The following is a 16270-nucleotide window of genomic DNA, read 5'->3' on the forward strand; positions in this document are numbered from 1 at the left end:
ACATTTATGAAGCTTCAATACAATTTAAATTTCACATTGGACATCTTTCATGTTTGTTTTACACAGTACTGAGACCATCAATGATGGTCAGTTCCACACTGTAGAACTGGTGACCTTTGACCAGATGGTGAACCTTTCCATAGATGGTGGTATCCCAACAACCATGGACAGCTTTGGGAAAGTGCAGCCCTTGAGGGGAGAAGCTCCACTATATGTGGGAGGTAGGAGTGCACCACGATTATCTGCCTGTCAATCACCACTGTGAACCCACCTAGACATGACACATGCTCTCCACTCTATTGCTCTTGAACTTTGCTAGAATCACCAAACCAACTGTGGGATAGGCTCTAAAAAAATCCCCACCACTAACACACAAACAGACAGCCTGCCCAGAACGCACAGAGAAAAGTGGAGTGATACAAACTCTCTGTCCTGATCATGATGGATTATCAGCACTCTTGTATGACTCCTCAAACAATGAGATTTGAATATATGCATACAGTAACACTATACTAAGGTTTTTCAAATCCGGTCCTAGAGGAGCCACTGTCCTACATAGTTTAGCTCCAGCCCTTATTAAATCCGCCTACCTGTAATTTTCCAGTAATCCTGAAGACCTTGATTAACTAGTTCACATGTGTTTGATCAGAGCTGCAGATTAACTTTGTATCACAGTTGACCTTGAGGAGCAGGATTTATAGAACTCTGCCATATATCATTAATGGTAACTGAATTTATGTGGCATCAGTGCTCTGCTACACATGTACCACTGTTTTTTTTCCCAACTCTGCTTTTACATCATCTTCTCACTGAATCAGGCATGCCGGTCAGCGTCCACCCCACAGCTCCCCGCATCTGGCAGATCCAAAACGGCTCCAGTTTTCACGGCTGTATTCAGAACCTTTACATCAATAATGAGCTACAAGACTTTACCAAAACCCAGATGAAACCTGGTGTGGTGCCCGGATGTGAGCCCTGCCGAAAGATATACTGCCTCCATGGCATTTGCCAACCCAACACCACCATAGGTCCCGTATGCCACTGCCAGCCTGGATGGAGTGGGCAACACTGTGACCAGCCTTTGGCAAACCCCTGCCTGGGCAGCAAGTCAGTCTAATTCTTGAGGTGAAATATGCAGAGCAGACCGAGGCGCAACAAGTAATGCTCCAATTCCTTCATTCGTTTTACACAGGTGTGTCCATGGGAGATGTATTCCAATGGACACGCAGTCGTATCGCTGTGAATGCCAGGAGGATTTTCATGGAGCCCTGTGCAACCAGCAGGAGGAGCTCTTCAATCCATGCAGAAAGCTTCAATGCAAACATGGTCACTGTCAGATATCTGACACAGGAGATGCCTACTGTCATTGTGAGGTGGGCTACAGTGGAGAGTTATGTGACAAGGGTAAGAAAACATAAGCACAACCCTTTGGGTGTATGCTCATTGTCAAGCATTCTGTTTCTGATGAGATAAAGCATAGATAGCTGCGGTACTACTCTGGTGTTGTTTGGTTTAGACCAAAAAAAATGTTGGAAATTTCGGGGGGAAATCGGAATGTACAAAACTCAGAGACTTTTATGGCAGTCGCTATGTGAAAAAATTATGGACTTGATTTTGAAAAAGCTAAATAGATGTTAAAAAATAGTCACACTTGTGTTGTTCACGGACAAAAATGACTGGCATAGGAAATGAATGGGAAATAGGCAAACATACAAAGATGTTTTTGTGTGTACAATCTACAAATCAGCCACAATGCGAAAAAAAAGTGCACAGCAATGAAGGGGTGACAAAATTATGCCTGAAAACAGTAACTCAGTTACTAAGGAACTGAGCTCAGTAACTAAGGAATACACAGCACTGAATATATATGGCTATACAGCCATCTAACGGCTACTCCACGGTATTACAGGGGATGTTCTTGATTTTTCTCCACAAGGTGGAACAAATCTGCCTCAATTTAATGAATTTTAAATACTTTTGCTCTATTTTTAACTTAAAAAAGCTTAAAATTATATTTATTTTATACAGAAAATAGCTCATAATTTAGATATGAATATTAATTAGTAACATGAAATGCACTCAAAATGCAAAATATTAAAGAAAAAATATTATTGACATAATATCTTCATTTCACAAAAATAAAATTATTACACGATTTTGGCCTCCGGTCAGTTTTGACTGCAAACAACACAAGTGTGACTCCCAAATGAACAATACCAGAGGGTTAAATCTGTCTTTTCTATGCTATTTGGTTAGTAATTGTCCATTGTCAATTTGACTTTCATGCCGTTTCTTCTGTTTTAGAGTCTGAGTGCCACGGGGAGCCAGTGCGGGACTTCTACCAGGTCCAGCGCGGTTATGCCTTCTGTCAGACCACACGCATGGTGTCGTGGGTGGAGTGCAGCGGTACCTGCGACACCGGCTCCTGCTGCGCCAGTCAAAGGATGAAGCGCAGGAAATACACTTTCGAGTGCAGTGATGGCACATCCTTCAGCGAGGAGGTTGAAAAGACCATCAAGTGTGGCTGTGTGGGGTGCATGTAGAACACAACCACTAGCATCACCGCCTCATCACAGTCTGACAGAACCGCAGAAAGAGCCATCACAAAAAGTCAACAGAAGTAGATATCATCTTTCATTGGGTATACAGAGACATACCCCCCCACATACACCAACCCAACCCTTTATATTTCCACCACAGCCTGAAATTTCAACCCCTTTTTGTCCTTAGGTAAGGGCTCAGAAAGGTAAAATAACACCAACTCTGCTGAGAGGAAAGGCGAGCGAGGTGGCCCCTGGCTTGTTTCAGCCCAAAAGCAAGAGAGTAGTCACATATTAAAAGAAAATGATGGTCTTTTTGAGTCTCTCTGCAGTGCAGGACGTGTATTTGAGCACATAAGGCTCCAAAATGGTGACGAAAGGAACATCCACATTTCCACCATGCCTGAATAAAACTACATGTATGATATATCTGTGTGGAAGAATACATCCTCGGAGACATGCTGGTAAAATAAAACGCGTGAAAAACAAGATGTGCATGGAATGACATGCTGTCTTACCAGATATTTCCAGTCATTTTTTGTTATGGGTGGCGCATGGGACTCTTATGTGTCCCTGACCCAATTCCACTGCAAATATGGCATCCTTAATAAACAACATGGGGGCCAAAACTACCCAGCAGCCTTCCATGTGAACGAGTGAAGAGCTCTGCGACGCTCCTGGTGCCATAACATAGAGTTATGTTGTTGGAGGGGAGCTTCTTTACTATATCTTGACTTTCGATAGATCGAGATAGAAAACGAGAGTCCAATAAAAGGATCCATTCGATCTATTCCATACGGTGTTTGTCACTCCATTAACTCAGAGAACTCTACAGAATGTAAGGGAGAGCTGAAGTCAAGCGCTAGCTAGATCTCATCACCGTTTTCTAAGATGCATGCTCATTGTCATGTGATGTCTGGATTGTGGTTAATATTAGTACTGCTGAGCAGAAAATAGAACATCGCTTATCGAAACACTGCTAAATATGCAACACCACTGCAGTTTTAATATTGGCCAGTGTTGAAACAGTTTGAGGGGTACAATATGACTATGGGTTATGACCACAACACTGTACACACCTCTTAGAAGTCACAATTCTCCCGTCTCCCGCTGACGTAACACTAACGATTTCCCAGAATCCACCATGTTCTCTTTTTGATTCCTACAGTATTACCTCTGCAAGCTACTGCGTTCATGAAGGTTTGCAAATTGCCACGAACATCGTCCTAGGATTAAAACATAAGTGCAGTCTGGCTTATTTAATTTAATTTTGGTGGGTGTTTATTTTTTTTTCCGAGTCAATTTCCTTTTCCTAACTCCCTAGACCTTCACTTTATACAGAAATGCTTAACAGATTCTAATATATATTTGTATTTCATTTTGGTATAGTATTTTTATATGTTAAAGAATACATTTGTGTTTTCGGGATTTTACTATCAAACAGCAGTGTGAAATTCGGTGACTTTCGGTGTTTTATTCGGGCATTGCTTATGCAGGCTACAGTGGTTTGAAACTGGCCAAAAGCATAGATAATTATTAGCCTATTTGCATATTAGCCTTATTGTAATAGGAGCCAGTGTCGATTGTTTTGGAAGTTTTTTTTTTTAATTATAAATGTTGTCTTCCATGTGAATACCACGTTTAATTCATTTAAAATATCTTTGTGATTGATTTTGTAATTATTTATTTTAAGACCTTTCCAGATAGAAAGCTGACATTTCATTTAAGAGTACGCTGATTTTGAGTTGTGAATAAAGCCGAGGAAAAAGAGGTAATTGAGACAAGGCATTTAATAAGGGTAGCTACCATCCAGTCCTCATATTAAAGAGCAAGTCAATAGCCCCGACCGCTACTAGCGGTTTCTGTGATTAAGCGCAGACCAATAGAAACGACTTGCTTATGATGAGAACTAGCAGTAATTTAATCCTCCATCCATTCATTGTACCACATGGTTGGTTTCTCCACAATGTTTTGTTTTACTTTTGTGGATACTTATTGCTCTTATTGTACACTGAGGTACTGGGAACGGAAGTTAATGTCAATGTCATTGCTTCAGTGCTGACGAATCATTGGAAAGGGTTACAGGCTTTTAATGTAGATTGCATGGGTCTGAGCTAACCTTGTGCCAGTCACAACCATCGCATCATGAACTCAAGAACCTTTATTGTGAAAGATACTGTCGCTGTTGCATATAGAACATTTAAGAGCTCTTGCTGTTTATTCTTCTGATGTTACGTTGATAGTTACACTGACTAACTGCAGTTACTCCGAATGTAAGTAGCGCCACCAAAATGTTTACTGAACTTCCTCCTTTTTCATTCATTAAAATGTGTGATTATATGAGTGTCTACGTCTGCTTTATCAAAACCATAAAAATGTTTAAGCAGCAAAATATTTGGTTCTTGGCACATCTGATCCAACCAAACAAATCTGGTTGTCACTGACAAGGCAAAAACAACAACAAAAACACTTAAATTGTGAATTATTAATGATTCACTCAACGTAAATGTATTTCCTGTTGCATACATATATTAAAAACGCTGGCTTCTACATGCATTTTCTGAATAAAATTACACAGTTAAGGTGCAAAGGTCCAAAAATGCCCTAACATTTGAAAATGCATCAACAACTGACAAAATGCATAAAACTCAAACCAAGTTAATTCACTTTTTCTTTTTTTTTTTTTAATAATATTTCCTACTTGCACAACTCAAACCATATAAATGGGGTATGGTCTTCAGTCCTGGTGATGGTGTATGTAGACTACATTTCAGAATGCTTCAAAGTCAAAAAAAGTAAAAAACATAACATTAAAATATATAATTTTATATATTACAAAAATGCAATTATGAAGCGGAGTAAGCTGGAAAAAAAGAAAAGAAAAAACAAACAAACATTTAACCTCTTATGGTTATCCCCAGCTAGCCAAAACCCTCAATTACGAACAAACATTTTCCAGCCAATTAATCCAGCTTTAGAAAACCTGACATCTTGCATAGTTTTCTTTGTAAAACTGCATTATGAATAGAGCGGTTTATGAATATTTGAGACCATAAAATCACCCTAAACAGAAGTCCTATCCATGTCACCCTCTAAAAGGAGGAACAAAACTCTATAATGGTAGACTGAAAATATTAACTATGCATACTTAAACGTCAGTGCTGTAAAAGACAAAACGGAGTTGAATTAAGAGTGAAAGGGAAAAAGCTGCGATCTTATGAAGTAGTTTGGGACAAATTTCTCATCTATGTGCAAAAAGAATGAGGCTTTATTGAGGCAACCTCAATCACTTATAAATACAGATAAGAAAAAGGCACATTATTCAGGTTACAAAGCCACTTCAATAAGCTAAAATTATTAATTGTTTTAGAATTCTGGATCATTCCTTAAATAATATCTGGTTTAATAGTCCAAGCTGTTGTAATAATAAGCTATACAATGTAACAAACAAGCGAGTTATTGGGTTATTTATAACCCATATTTAAAATGCCCCATTAATGGGAATCAGAACCTTTATTTCTTGACTTCTTTTTACAATAATGGCTCTATCAAAAAAAAAAAAAGTTGTTGTTTTTTCATAACAAACAAATGGGTTTAAGCATAATTGGAAAAAGTTTGACACTTAAAAAGAACGAACACTGGAAAATTTCTTTGCCCAAACTAAGACAAATCTCTCTCCGATGACAAATTCAACGCACTGAAAATGTACTGCCAAGCTTAAAAAACAGCTTAAAAAATAATCTTCTGAAAAGCACCAGCACCCCTTGTTCTTATGAAACATTTCTACAAGAGTTTCTAGTACACCTGTACACATTGTTTATGGTTTTGAGGTCCTAGTACGTTTTGTGGGAGTGACCAGAGGTTCCAAGCCTCGCTTTGTGGAGGATTTGGGAGAGGCAGTCCGTGAAGGGGCGCCTTCCATCTTTCTTTGTGACCTAGTTAACACTTGGTCTTCCAACATCAGAGGTTTAACGTCCACATCTAAAGATTGCGGCTCTAAATTATTAGGGCCTTTTTGGAACACCGGTTTCTTTGTGTCAACTTTAGTCAGACTTGCTTTTGTTTGCTGTGCCTTATCAGTTCCGGTTTTGATCAGTATCTGTTTTTTACTCGAGGTGTTTGAGGCATTCTTACCGATGGCTTTCGCCATTCTTGTGAGTGCCTGCAACCTCTTCGGAGAGGTACTGTCTTTGTGACATTGGTTCCTTTTCAAAACCCGTTGTTTGAGGGCAGAGTTCATTTTTGCCGTCTTGGTCAGAGATGAGATCCTCTGAACAACCACAGACTTTGACCCTTTGCGTGTCGGGAGTTTTTGTTTGTTGGCTTTCTTTGGAATTATTGCCGCCTTCAAACGAGCACCTTTGAAAGTTTTCTCTTTGCGTTTCTTGTTTTGCTGAACCTGAAGCTTCTCACGCATGTTGGAATATTTCCGAAGAATTCTAGCACTCGCTGGATTTTTCGCACTGCCTGCGGTCGGGACAAAGCTCTCAGGAGCCTGTGCCGGCGTCACTCCAGCAAAACTCTGTGCCTTTGTACAGATTCGTGTGGCAGTCGTCGGTTCGTGCTTTTCTTTACTTCTCATCGCAAAAATACCCTGACCTAAAGCTTTGGAGAGTAGCCTTTGATTCTTGGGGTTGTTCTTCACCGGTGATGCAATAGCAAACTTTTTCAGGTGCTTCTTCAACCGTTCGGCCTGGAGGCTGGGAAATATCCCGTGAGAGGACCCTGCTCCTGCTGCCGAAGTGTGAAAGCACAACTGTGTTTCAGAAGGAAGTCTGGTGTTCACCTTCTTAACAATTACAAGCGATTTTGTTTCAGTTGACTGCAGGAACCACCTGCAGATACTGGACAAGTCAAAGGGCTTCATGAATAGCATTTGCACAGCGGATAACTTTTGTTGTTCCAATGGCCTTGACTTTCGTACTCTGCGTTTGCTTTTCCAGATTTCTTTAAGCCTATCTGCCTTGTTTTTGGGTTTTGGTGCAGGCTGACCCTCCTTGTCCATTGGAACCCAACTTTTGTGCATTTTATCAAACTTTGAATTTAAATTGGAAATCAACTGCTGGTGTTCTTCCCCCCTTAGCGCCTCCAAAAATTTTGGGGGACTGCAAACAACAGGTTCGGTCATCTGAAGACTATCTATGCGGAAGGACTCATATGGCAATTTCAGTGAGCCTCTTATTTGCGCCTCCACATGCTTCTGATTTTGGATTTTACGTTTTGAACTCGAGGGGCTTTCTTCAGCTTCCCCACTTGATGCTGAAACCCTTTGTGGTCTCAGAGGACGTTTATTTCTACTAGGGGTTGTTGTTGAGCCACAGGAGTTTTCAGTATTAGCTACATTCCCTCTTCTCAACAACACGCGTCCAGGGCTTTCTGATGCATCTATGACAGCAGATTTATTGTTACGGGGCTGTTCTGTAATTAAACTGGCACTGCTTCTTAAGGGCATGTGCCCATTGGCCTCGTTTTTTCTACAGGCAGTACTGGAGTGCGAACTGACAGGCTGTTCACTGATGAAATTTTTACTGGAACTTTTAACAGGAGAATCTTTAGTAACAGTCGGTTTAATCGAGTTAACAGTTCTGCTTTGTAGAGGCATATGCGTTACTGCCTCGGAAGATGTACACAAATCTCTATTAGATGCCTGCTCACTAATAGAGCTGCTATTTCTTAAAGGCATTTGCCCTTGCTTCTCTGAACGGCCTTCTGTTGGACTGATCGACTTGCTACTTAAAGGCCCTTCAGTGTTACTTCTGCTTCTCAAAAGCATATTTTCAGAGCTTGGTGGGGACTTTTTGATGGGTGAACAGGGCCCGCTAACAGACAGCTCAACGGGACTACGTTTATTTCTAAGTGGCATTTTTTCAGTGCTTTCAGAGGTTTGATTGTTCAGTTTGTCGTGCTTTCCACTCTCTGGGGAGGAGGTGGTGCTTACGGTCTCTGGAAGAACCTCAGGTGACATAACACTTGGCAAATCATTATTCACTTTGATGCCTGAACTTGGATGCTCATCTCTTCCAACAGCGGTTGCGGTTCTTGACTTTGATCTTGTTTTGACTGCATGATCCATAACCAGACTATTACAAGGTTTGGCAGCCGGGACCTCCGGTGCCGTTTCAAGAATGTCGACAGCTTTCAAATCAGGCTCCTGCTTAGTATGCACGTTTGTTTCAGTAGATTGAGTCTTTGGGCTTTTATCATTGGCATGATCAACAAGTTCAGAAGCACCACACTTCATAGAGTCTTTTGTTACTTCAACGTTGCCTTTACTTCTACTACGCAAGCACCTGTCTGAGGGCACTGCATGTTTTGCATTCAAAACTTTTGAAGTATGCAGATCCACATCCTTCTCTTTATATTTTACAAGTGGTTGTACAGTAGAGACTTCAGTCAGGCTGGACACCGCTGAATCCCCTTGATTCTTCACTGGTAGTTCTGAAGAGTTTGCTTTGTCATGTACAACTTGTTCCTGAGCACCTCTATCCTCCTCAGTGTTTGCTTTTATTTCTGATGCCTCGGATTGTTCCTGGACATCTGCTGCAGTCTCGACTTCCGTGGGTTTTTTTATTTCCCTTTCATTTCTTGGTTCTATGTCGACTTCATCAGTACAACACTTTTTGGCCATGTTAGGGGACACATGGATCAGTGATGGCTCCAATGATTTATCCTCACACTCAGCCTTTCTTTCTGTACCACATGCCACCTCTTCTGGCATGGGCCCAATTTGGGAGTCACATCCGTCTTTCTGTACAGTGAGTTCTGTTGTTTCTGTGCTTTCTTCTACAGTGTCCATGCGTTTCTCTGAGATCGAATCTGGTTGCATGGTTAATTCACTCCGATTATCTGACAGTTCATTGAATATTTGGCCATTACTTTCAATTTTACCCGTCTGACTGGTTTCAACCATCAGACCCAGACTTGTTACTTTTATGACATCTCCTGGCATTTCATTGTCCGCTATCTGCTCCGATGGTAATTTTGGAATAACATTTTTCATGCAATCCCCTGCAAAAAGTGTGTTTACTAGAGGTAAACTGCCAGACTTAGGAAAGACCTGCTTCGGAGTCACTGAGGCGTGCACGTCTGGCATACGAGCTGGGCAATTCCCACTAGAATCGCCTATACGAGCTAAGGTACGGACTGTTTTTAGTTCCAAGTACTCCTCCACATATTTGTGCCCCCTTGTGCTCTTTCGGGCATTTTGTCGTGGATACAGTCGATTACGAGATTGAGGCTGACATTCTGTAATTGATTTTCTGATATAAACTATGTCACAATGGCTATCCGGATCATTTATGAGACAACTTAAAGAGCCATTCCTTTGTATAAGGCAAGAACTTTTTCTGCTTTTCCTGGCTGTTCTTGGAGATATTGGTACAACAACATTTGATGTCTTTTGAATTGTGGAGGGTTTTACAACAGCATCTTCGTTTTGTGCAAAGCACTTCTGTGTGCATTTCAACAAATCTGCATGATTAGTCACCGCAGTACAAGTTGGCAAGCATCGCTCTGCACTGCATAGACACTTCTTTACAGAACTGCTACTTGGAATTTGCTGAATGCTTGAACCTAACACTTTTTTTGCTCCCAGATTATCAGTAGTTGTCTTTGTCATGACAAACAATTCTGTTGCAGAACTTATATTTCCACACTTAACACCTGTTCCACAAGATGAAGATGACAAAACTTCCATTTTGCCAAGGTCAACTTGTTTTTCAGTCATTACCCGTGCAACACTGGAAACATCAGCCTTTAACACCTCTGCAGTAGGCTTTTGACTGTTTGTGACAACAGATGACTCTCGAGTCTTACAAATGCTCACAGCAGCATCCATGGAGCATGTTCTATCAGACTGCTGAATCTCAGAGCTGGTTTCACACGATGCATAACTGCAGCTGGTTGTTGCCTGCTTCCCAGACAAATCTGGAGTGGGTGCTTTGAAATGGTTGGAAGCAGCCACAGTCTTGACTTCGCTTTGTAAGAAGCCTAATGCATCAACTATTTGGTGCTGGTGGTGCAAACACAGCTTTGACATGAACAGTTCCAAAGTGTTCACAGACTGTAGATCTTTTACTTGAGCAAGACTCAGGTCGATGGAGTCCCTGAAAGACCAGGCAAAAAAAATTAGAAATATAAAAGACACATTCTCAACTGTATAATACTGAAATGTATGTTGTATGTGATAAGCAAATAATATAAACCTGGTAAAAAAAGAGAGACTGTATATATCCTGATCTACCTTTTGACCAAATGTGTAGTTGGGCTGACATGAGAATTCCTTAAAGATGTATGGCCTTTGTTAAAATTCTTCTTAGTCGAAAGATCAAGAACTCCATCTAAAGAGACACAAATCATTCAAAACAAAGATAAACCAATTTCTTTTTAACTAGTAGCTCTTTACATATTTATAATTCTATACTGCACCTTGCTCAAAATCCTCCACTTTAATCTTTCTCAGAGAAAGATCCAGCGGGGCATCTTGGTCCACCATGACGAACTTTTTCTGAGCAGAAGCAACGGAGTCTATTTTGACAGCAGTGGATGAAGTGATGCAGCTAGTTTTCAGAAGGCTTTGGTCCTTTTTTCCATTGTTCTGAAGGGAGTCCTGAGAGCAGTTGTTTCTTGAGGTATAATATGAAGCTAACTTATTAATCATCTGCTGCAAGATACCACAAGCCACCACAGGGATGTGTGGGTCTGGAATTCTTGGCACGTATTCTGTTGACAGTTCAATTAGACATGTTGTTAAAAATAAGCGAACCGTATAATAAAATAAACATCACAGTTGACAAGGACTTCATTTGAATGTCCAGGAAATAGGACACTTTGATAAGAACAGACTAGAAAGTAAAATTCAGGCTTGGGTAAATAGCTCTGCTAAATGCACATTAAAACTTGTGAGAGATTAATCGATTTACTTACTCTGGACTAGTGTTGTCAAAGACCCGGTATTTCGGTACCAAGTCGGTACTAAAAAAATTTAAACGTTACGGTACCAGGATTTTTTAGTACCGGTGGTACCGAGTACCCGGTCAACCCGGTTCTTGATGCGCTATCAGAAATATATCCTCTTCCAGTGTTGCCAAGTCCGCGGTTTCCCCATGGAATTGGGCTGCTTAACACTGTTGCCGCGGGTTGTTTTTCATGTCCGCGGGTTGAAAAACGACCCCATTAACGTGATATTTAGCCCCTGGAATGTGAATTTTACCAGGGGAACCCCGCCAAAACACGCATATTTTATCCCCGGAACACGATTTTTAACGGAGGGACCCCCTCGAAACGCAATTGGGCGGGTTTTGTTGTGAAAACCTGGCAACCACTTCATAAAAGCAGTGGCGACCTCAAGAGGAGGAAATGCATCAAACTAACAAAACACCCCGATCAAGTTCAAGCAGGTAAGTTTCAATTACATTTGTAATATTTAGAGCTTCTGTTATGAATATTATTCCATATTTTAATTTGAATTTCGGACTGAAATAAACATCGCCGTTAGCGTATACGTAGTTAATCGTTAGCATAAGCGCGGCTAACGCTAATATAATGAGCATTAGACTGAATTTTGTTCAAAATGATTTCTGTTAACTATTTAATGCTCCTATAACTTTTATTACTGTAAAAACAATGGTATTTACTATTTTTTACACACCAGAGGCTTTTAAATGAACTGTCCTCAAGAGGAGGAAATGCATCAAACTAACAAAACACCCCGATCAAGTTCAAGCAGGTAAGTTTCAATTACATTTGTAATATTTAGAGCTTCTGTTATGAATATTATTCCATATTTTAATTTGAATTTCGGATTGAAATAAACATCGCCGTTAGCATATACGTAGTTAATCGTTAGCATAAGCTCGGCTAACGCTAATATAATGAGCATTAGAATTAATTTTGTTCATTTTGTTCAAAATAATTTCTTTGTTAATTATTTAATGCTGCTATAACTTTTATTACTGTAAAAAACAGGACATAATGGTATTTACTATTTTTACACACCAGAGGCTTTTAAATGAACTGTGTAACCAAAATATGCATGCTAGATAATGTACAGTATCTCCTGTATAGACTTTACTGTACAATGACTTAATGTTTTCTAACGTGAGTTAGATCTAGTAACATCTTACAGTGAGTGAACAATATATTTTTAAAACATGCATTAATGTTTGTGAATGTTATTTAATACAAAGACTTGATCATTCATGTTTGTTCATTGTCAATTAAATAATTTTAACAGATTAAACTTTGAAATTAACCCCAAGAAGAATAATTGCCATACAACTACTGTTTATTGTTAGGTCATGCTATCTAACAAATAAAATCTTATTGTAAAGTGTTTTTAATACTATTTCCATCTATTTGATATACACTTAATACATGTAATCTTATCTAAATTTCTTATAAAAGCTGAGGTTTGTTATTTACTGAAAGTGATATTTTAGCTGGTGTCAGTGATCTAATGTTGCATTTGGTCAGACTCAGCCCATTGCTTTACTGAAGTATATTATATTGTTCTTTTACAGCTGCAGACTGAGGACGATCCTGAAAACACCAGCAAACCCTAAAACAGACAACAGTTTACAGATGTTTTTCAGCGGCAGCAGAACTATGATTAAACTTTGGGGTCAAACCTGTTTACTTTTTTCATACTTTTATTACTTGTGGAAAAACTTGAAACAATTTTAAATAAGTATAAAGAATGGCATTGGTTTTGTACATTTAATTTTTGTTTAACGTTATTAATAAAAATGTTGTTCAATTAGCATGTTTTTGTGTTTTGCTTTGGTACCGAAATTGGTACAGAGAACCGTGGATTTGCATTGGTATCGGTACCGAATACTGAAATGTTGGTACCGTGACAACACTACTCTGGACAGTACCAGTAACTTACTACAGCAAACGTTGCAGTCACTTCCATCACTATAATGCACCATGTCTGACCACTCATTTTCACACAAATGACTGACTATGTGCTGGGATGCTCACCTTTCCTGTGTAACACTGCATTCAGGAATTCCTCTGATTGCCACTCAAGTCTGCTGATATTAGAAGGATCTTTACCTAGTAAAGGTTTTCCTCCACTTTCCACAATTTGTTTGTTGAGTGCAACTACATGTTCCTGTTCATGGGGGAAAATACAAAGAGAATGAAGGGTGGAGGTGTGTGTTTTTACATACTTTTAAGAGACACATATACAACTTAACTCATTCCAAAACCATGGAAAATTAAATTAACACTGAAAATGCTATCACTGAAAGCACTGTATCCACATGACTTAAACAAATAGTATAGCTAGTACAGGAAAAGCGGATAGCCTAAGGTAAAAAAGAAAAAAGATCAAAACGGTTCTTCCAAGGTGTCTTGACATATCAGGAAAAGGGGGGAAAGTGTAAATGAACAAAAAAAAAACTACCTTCACTTTTTCTCGTCTTAAGCAGCAGAAAAGACAATTTTCATCAAATGACCAATTTGACACACTTGCAGGCTTACAATCTGTGGATCCAAAAGAAGAGGCAAAATTCAACTGTGTGTGCAAGAAAGGGAACTACCAGTTTTACAGTCCATTTTGGGTAGCGTGACTTTGTCAAAGTAAAATGGAAACAGTCAATCAAAAGCATCCTTTGACCAGTGCCATCGATCTCTAGTGCCACCACCAGCTCAAAGAGGATATTGTTTTGGTTGTATCTTTGAACCCTTTGGTCTAGCATCATTGGCTGGACCAGATGTTTTGAATTTGTCATGTTGATCATCCAACTAGAGTAGAACATACAACTAACAGACCTTTTTCAAATTTCCGGGGTTTTCACAAGTGGAGGGCTGATGATACACAGGGCAAGATTTTGAGCAGTGTTTCTGGGCAACTTTGGATAATGTTGCCATCAACCAGGTGAGACACAGGGCTCACGACCAATCTAAAGTATCCATATAGACATTTGTTACCCATTCTCAGTGGGAAAGTGCCCATCAGTGTTGGGCAGTAACGCGTTACTGTAATGCAGTTACTTTTGACAGTAACTAATACCGTTACCATATGGTGCGTTGTCCGTTACTTTTTTTAATTAATTAATTTTGGCTGAAGTGTAGCCTACAGCTTAACCTGTTTACAGCAGCGACGCATTGTGCAGAAGCCACTTTAGTTTTTGATTCTGAATATATTTTTCAGCTTGTTTTGTTATTTATTTCAGAAATCCTTGTGATATATTCAGTTTGTGCTGGTCTGACTTAAATAAAATAGTGTTTAAAAATTACTTTAAGTCAGTTTTGTGTTTGTATAGACCAAAACGCATAAAAGGGCATTAATGGGAACATTAAAGAACGTTCTTTAAAAAAGTAACTAAAAAGTTACTTTTAACAGTAATGCATTACTTTTTGGTGTAAGTAATCAACAAAGTAATTGAGTTACTTTTTGAATGAAGTAACTAGTAACTGTAACTAGTTACTATTTCTTAGTAACTAGCAAAACACTGGTGCCCATGCAACATAGCTCAAAAAAAGTTGACCAGCAAAATTGCTCAAAAACTTGCTCTGTGTATCATCAGCCGAAGGCATCATAGATAACTTTTACAGTGGTGAACGGAAAACTAGAACAAATATAATTTCTGAATTTTAATTTGCCACAATAGCAAGAGAAAAAAAAAATTGTGATAGCATTTCTATGACTTTACAAAAAAAACTAAATTGAGAGATTATGGTCAGAAGATAGACAGGTGTTAGGGCGAGGACAATACGCTAATCTGCCGATTCAATACCATCCCGATACTTGTGTGCCGATTCAATATATATTGCGATAATTGAGTATTGCGGCTATATATTATATATTGCGATTCGTTATTACAATTTGTGATTTTTGTTTGCTTATTAAAGAATAGACAATGGAAAATACTTGATTATACCCTTAAAAGAGACTGTATATGAAGAGTCATATTAACAAAAACAATGCATCACATCTTTCTGAACTTTTATTTCAGGAGCATACACATACACAGTGTATATTTCAAGTACCTTAAACCATGAAACTTTCAAGTACGAAAAACCCCTAAACTTGCACATGAATATAATAGTCAAATGTTCAACAAAATGAGTAGAAAAAATACTTTCTGAAATAAAATAAAGTGCAATGTTACTTTGCATACCGTTTATTCATTCATTCACGTATTTATTAAGCACCAATAAACACAACAGCAGTTGACCATAGTGCTGTACAAATAAGATAAAAACAACAATAAACGATAATGTCAATGAGAATAATAATAATAAAAAAAAACATACAAAGTTTAAAAAGCCAAAGTAAGAAAATAAGATTTCTATTTAGTTTTAAACTCAGACAGAATTTGAAGTTTTCACAGATAAAGAAAGGCTATTCTAGGGCTGGACAATAATTCAATATCAATATGTATCGCGATATAATTTTTTTCAATAACGGTGATTGATTTATTTGTGGCGTTTGACTTCGTTGAATAAACATGAGCACTGCACGTTTCAAAATCAAGGAAGGGAACCGACGTTAGTTTAGAGGGCATGTTTATCTGATAAAGTAGCGTTCATGAGCGGAGCTGCTGTGTTTACAGCCGTTACTGGAGAAACCGCTAGTTCTGCCGCTCTCACAGCGCCTCCTGCTGGCAGACAAGCAGTTTGCATTTTCAATAATAAACCCATTTCCAGCAACATGCTTTTGTTGTTGCTCTATTCTTTTGTTTTCTGAAGCAACTCGGAGCATGTTTCATACTCGTTAT

At 39.0% G+C, this 16270-nt stretch overlaps 2 protein-coding genes across 3 annotated transcripts in view; one reads left to right on the forward strand and one right to left on the reverse strand.

Annotated features, from left to right (window-relative positions):
- LOC107565895 (slit homolog 1 protein-like) overlaps nucleotides 1-4969 on the forward strand; it is a 49254-nt gene extending 44285 nt beyond the window's left edge. The window contains exons 28-31 of the mRNA XM_016251191.1: nucleotides 67-221; nucleotides 819-1107; nucleotides 1193-1404; nucleotides 2305-4969. Of these exons, the coding sequence (XP_016106677.1) occupies nucleotides 67-221; nucleotides 819-1107; nucleotides 1193-1404; nucleotides 2305-2543 (895 nt within the window). The 3' untranslated portion in view covers nucleotides 2544-4969. The remainder of the gene's footprint in view (nucleotides 1-66; nucleotides 222-818; nucleotides 1108-1192; nucleotides 1405-2304) is intronic.
- Nucleotides 4970-5431: 462 nt separating this feature from the next.
- Nucleotides 5432-16270, reverse strand: part of LOC107565911 (uncharacterized protein C10orf12-like) — a 31385-nt gene continuing 20546 nt past the window's right edge. The window contains exons 3-7 of one of the 2 annotated variants that reach the window (XM_016251208.1): nucleotides 13951-14030; nucleotides 13524-13656; nucleotides 10968-11261; nucleotides 10783-10879; nucleotides 5432-10645 (exon numbers count right to left, since the gene is read on the reverse strand). In XM_016251208.1, coding sequence (XP_016106694.1) covers nucleotides 6358-10645; nucleotides 10783-10879; nucleotides 10968-11261; nucleotides 13524-13656; nucleotides 13951-14030 — 4892 coding nt within the window. In that variant the 3' untranslated portion in view covers nucleotides 5432-6357. The remainder of the gene's footprint in view (nucleotides 10646-10782; nucleotides 10880-10967; nucleotides 11262-13523; nucleotides 13657-13950; nucleotides 14031-16270) is intronic. The other variant, XM_016251209.1, reaches the window with a different exon arrangement.

Source organism: Sinocyclocheilus grahami, unplaced genomic scaffold, assembly GCF_001515645.1.
Source record: "Sinocyclocheilus grahami isolate Dianchi unplaced genomic scaffold, SAMN03320097.WGS_v1.1 scaffold1034.1, whole genome shotgun sequence".
In the NCBI taxonomy this organism is placed as follows: domain Eukaryota; kingdom Metazoa; phylum Chordata; class Actinopteri; order Cypriniformes; family Cyprinidae; genus Sinocyclocheilus; species Sinocyclocheilus grahami.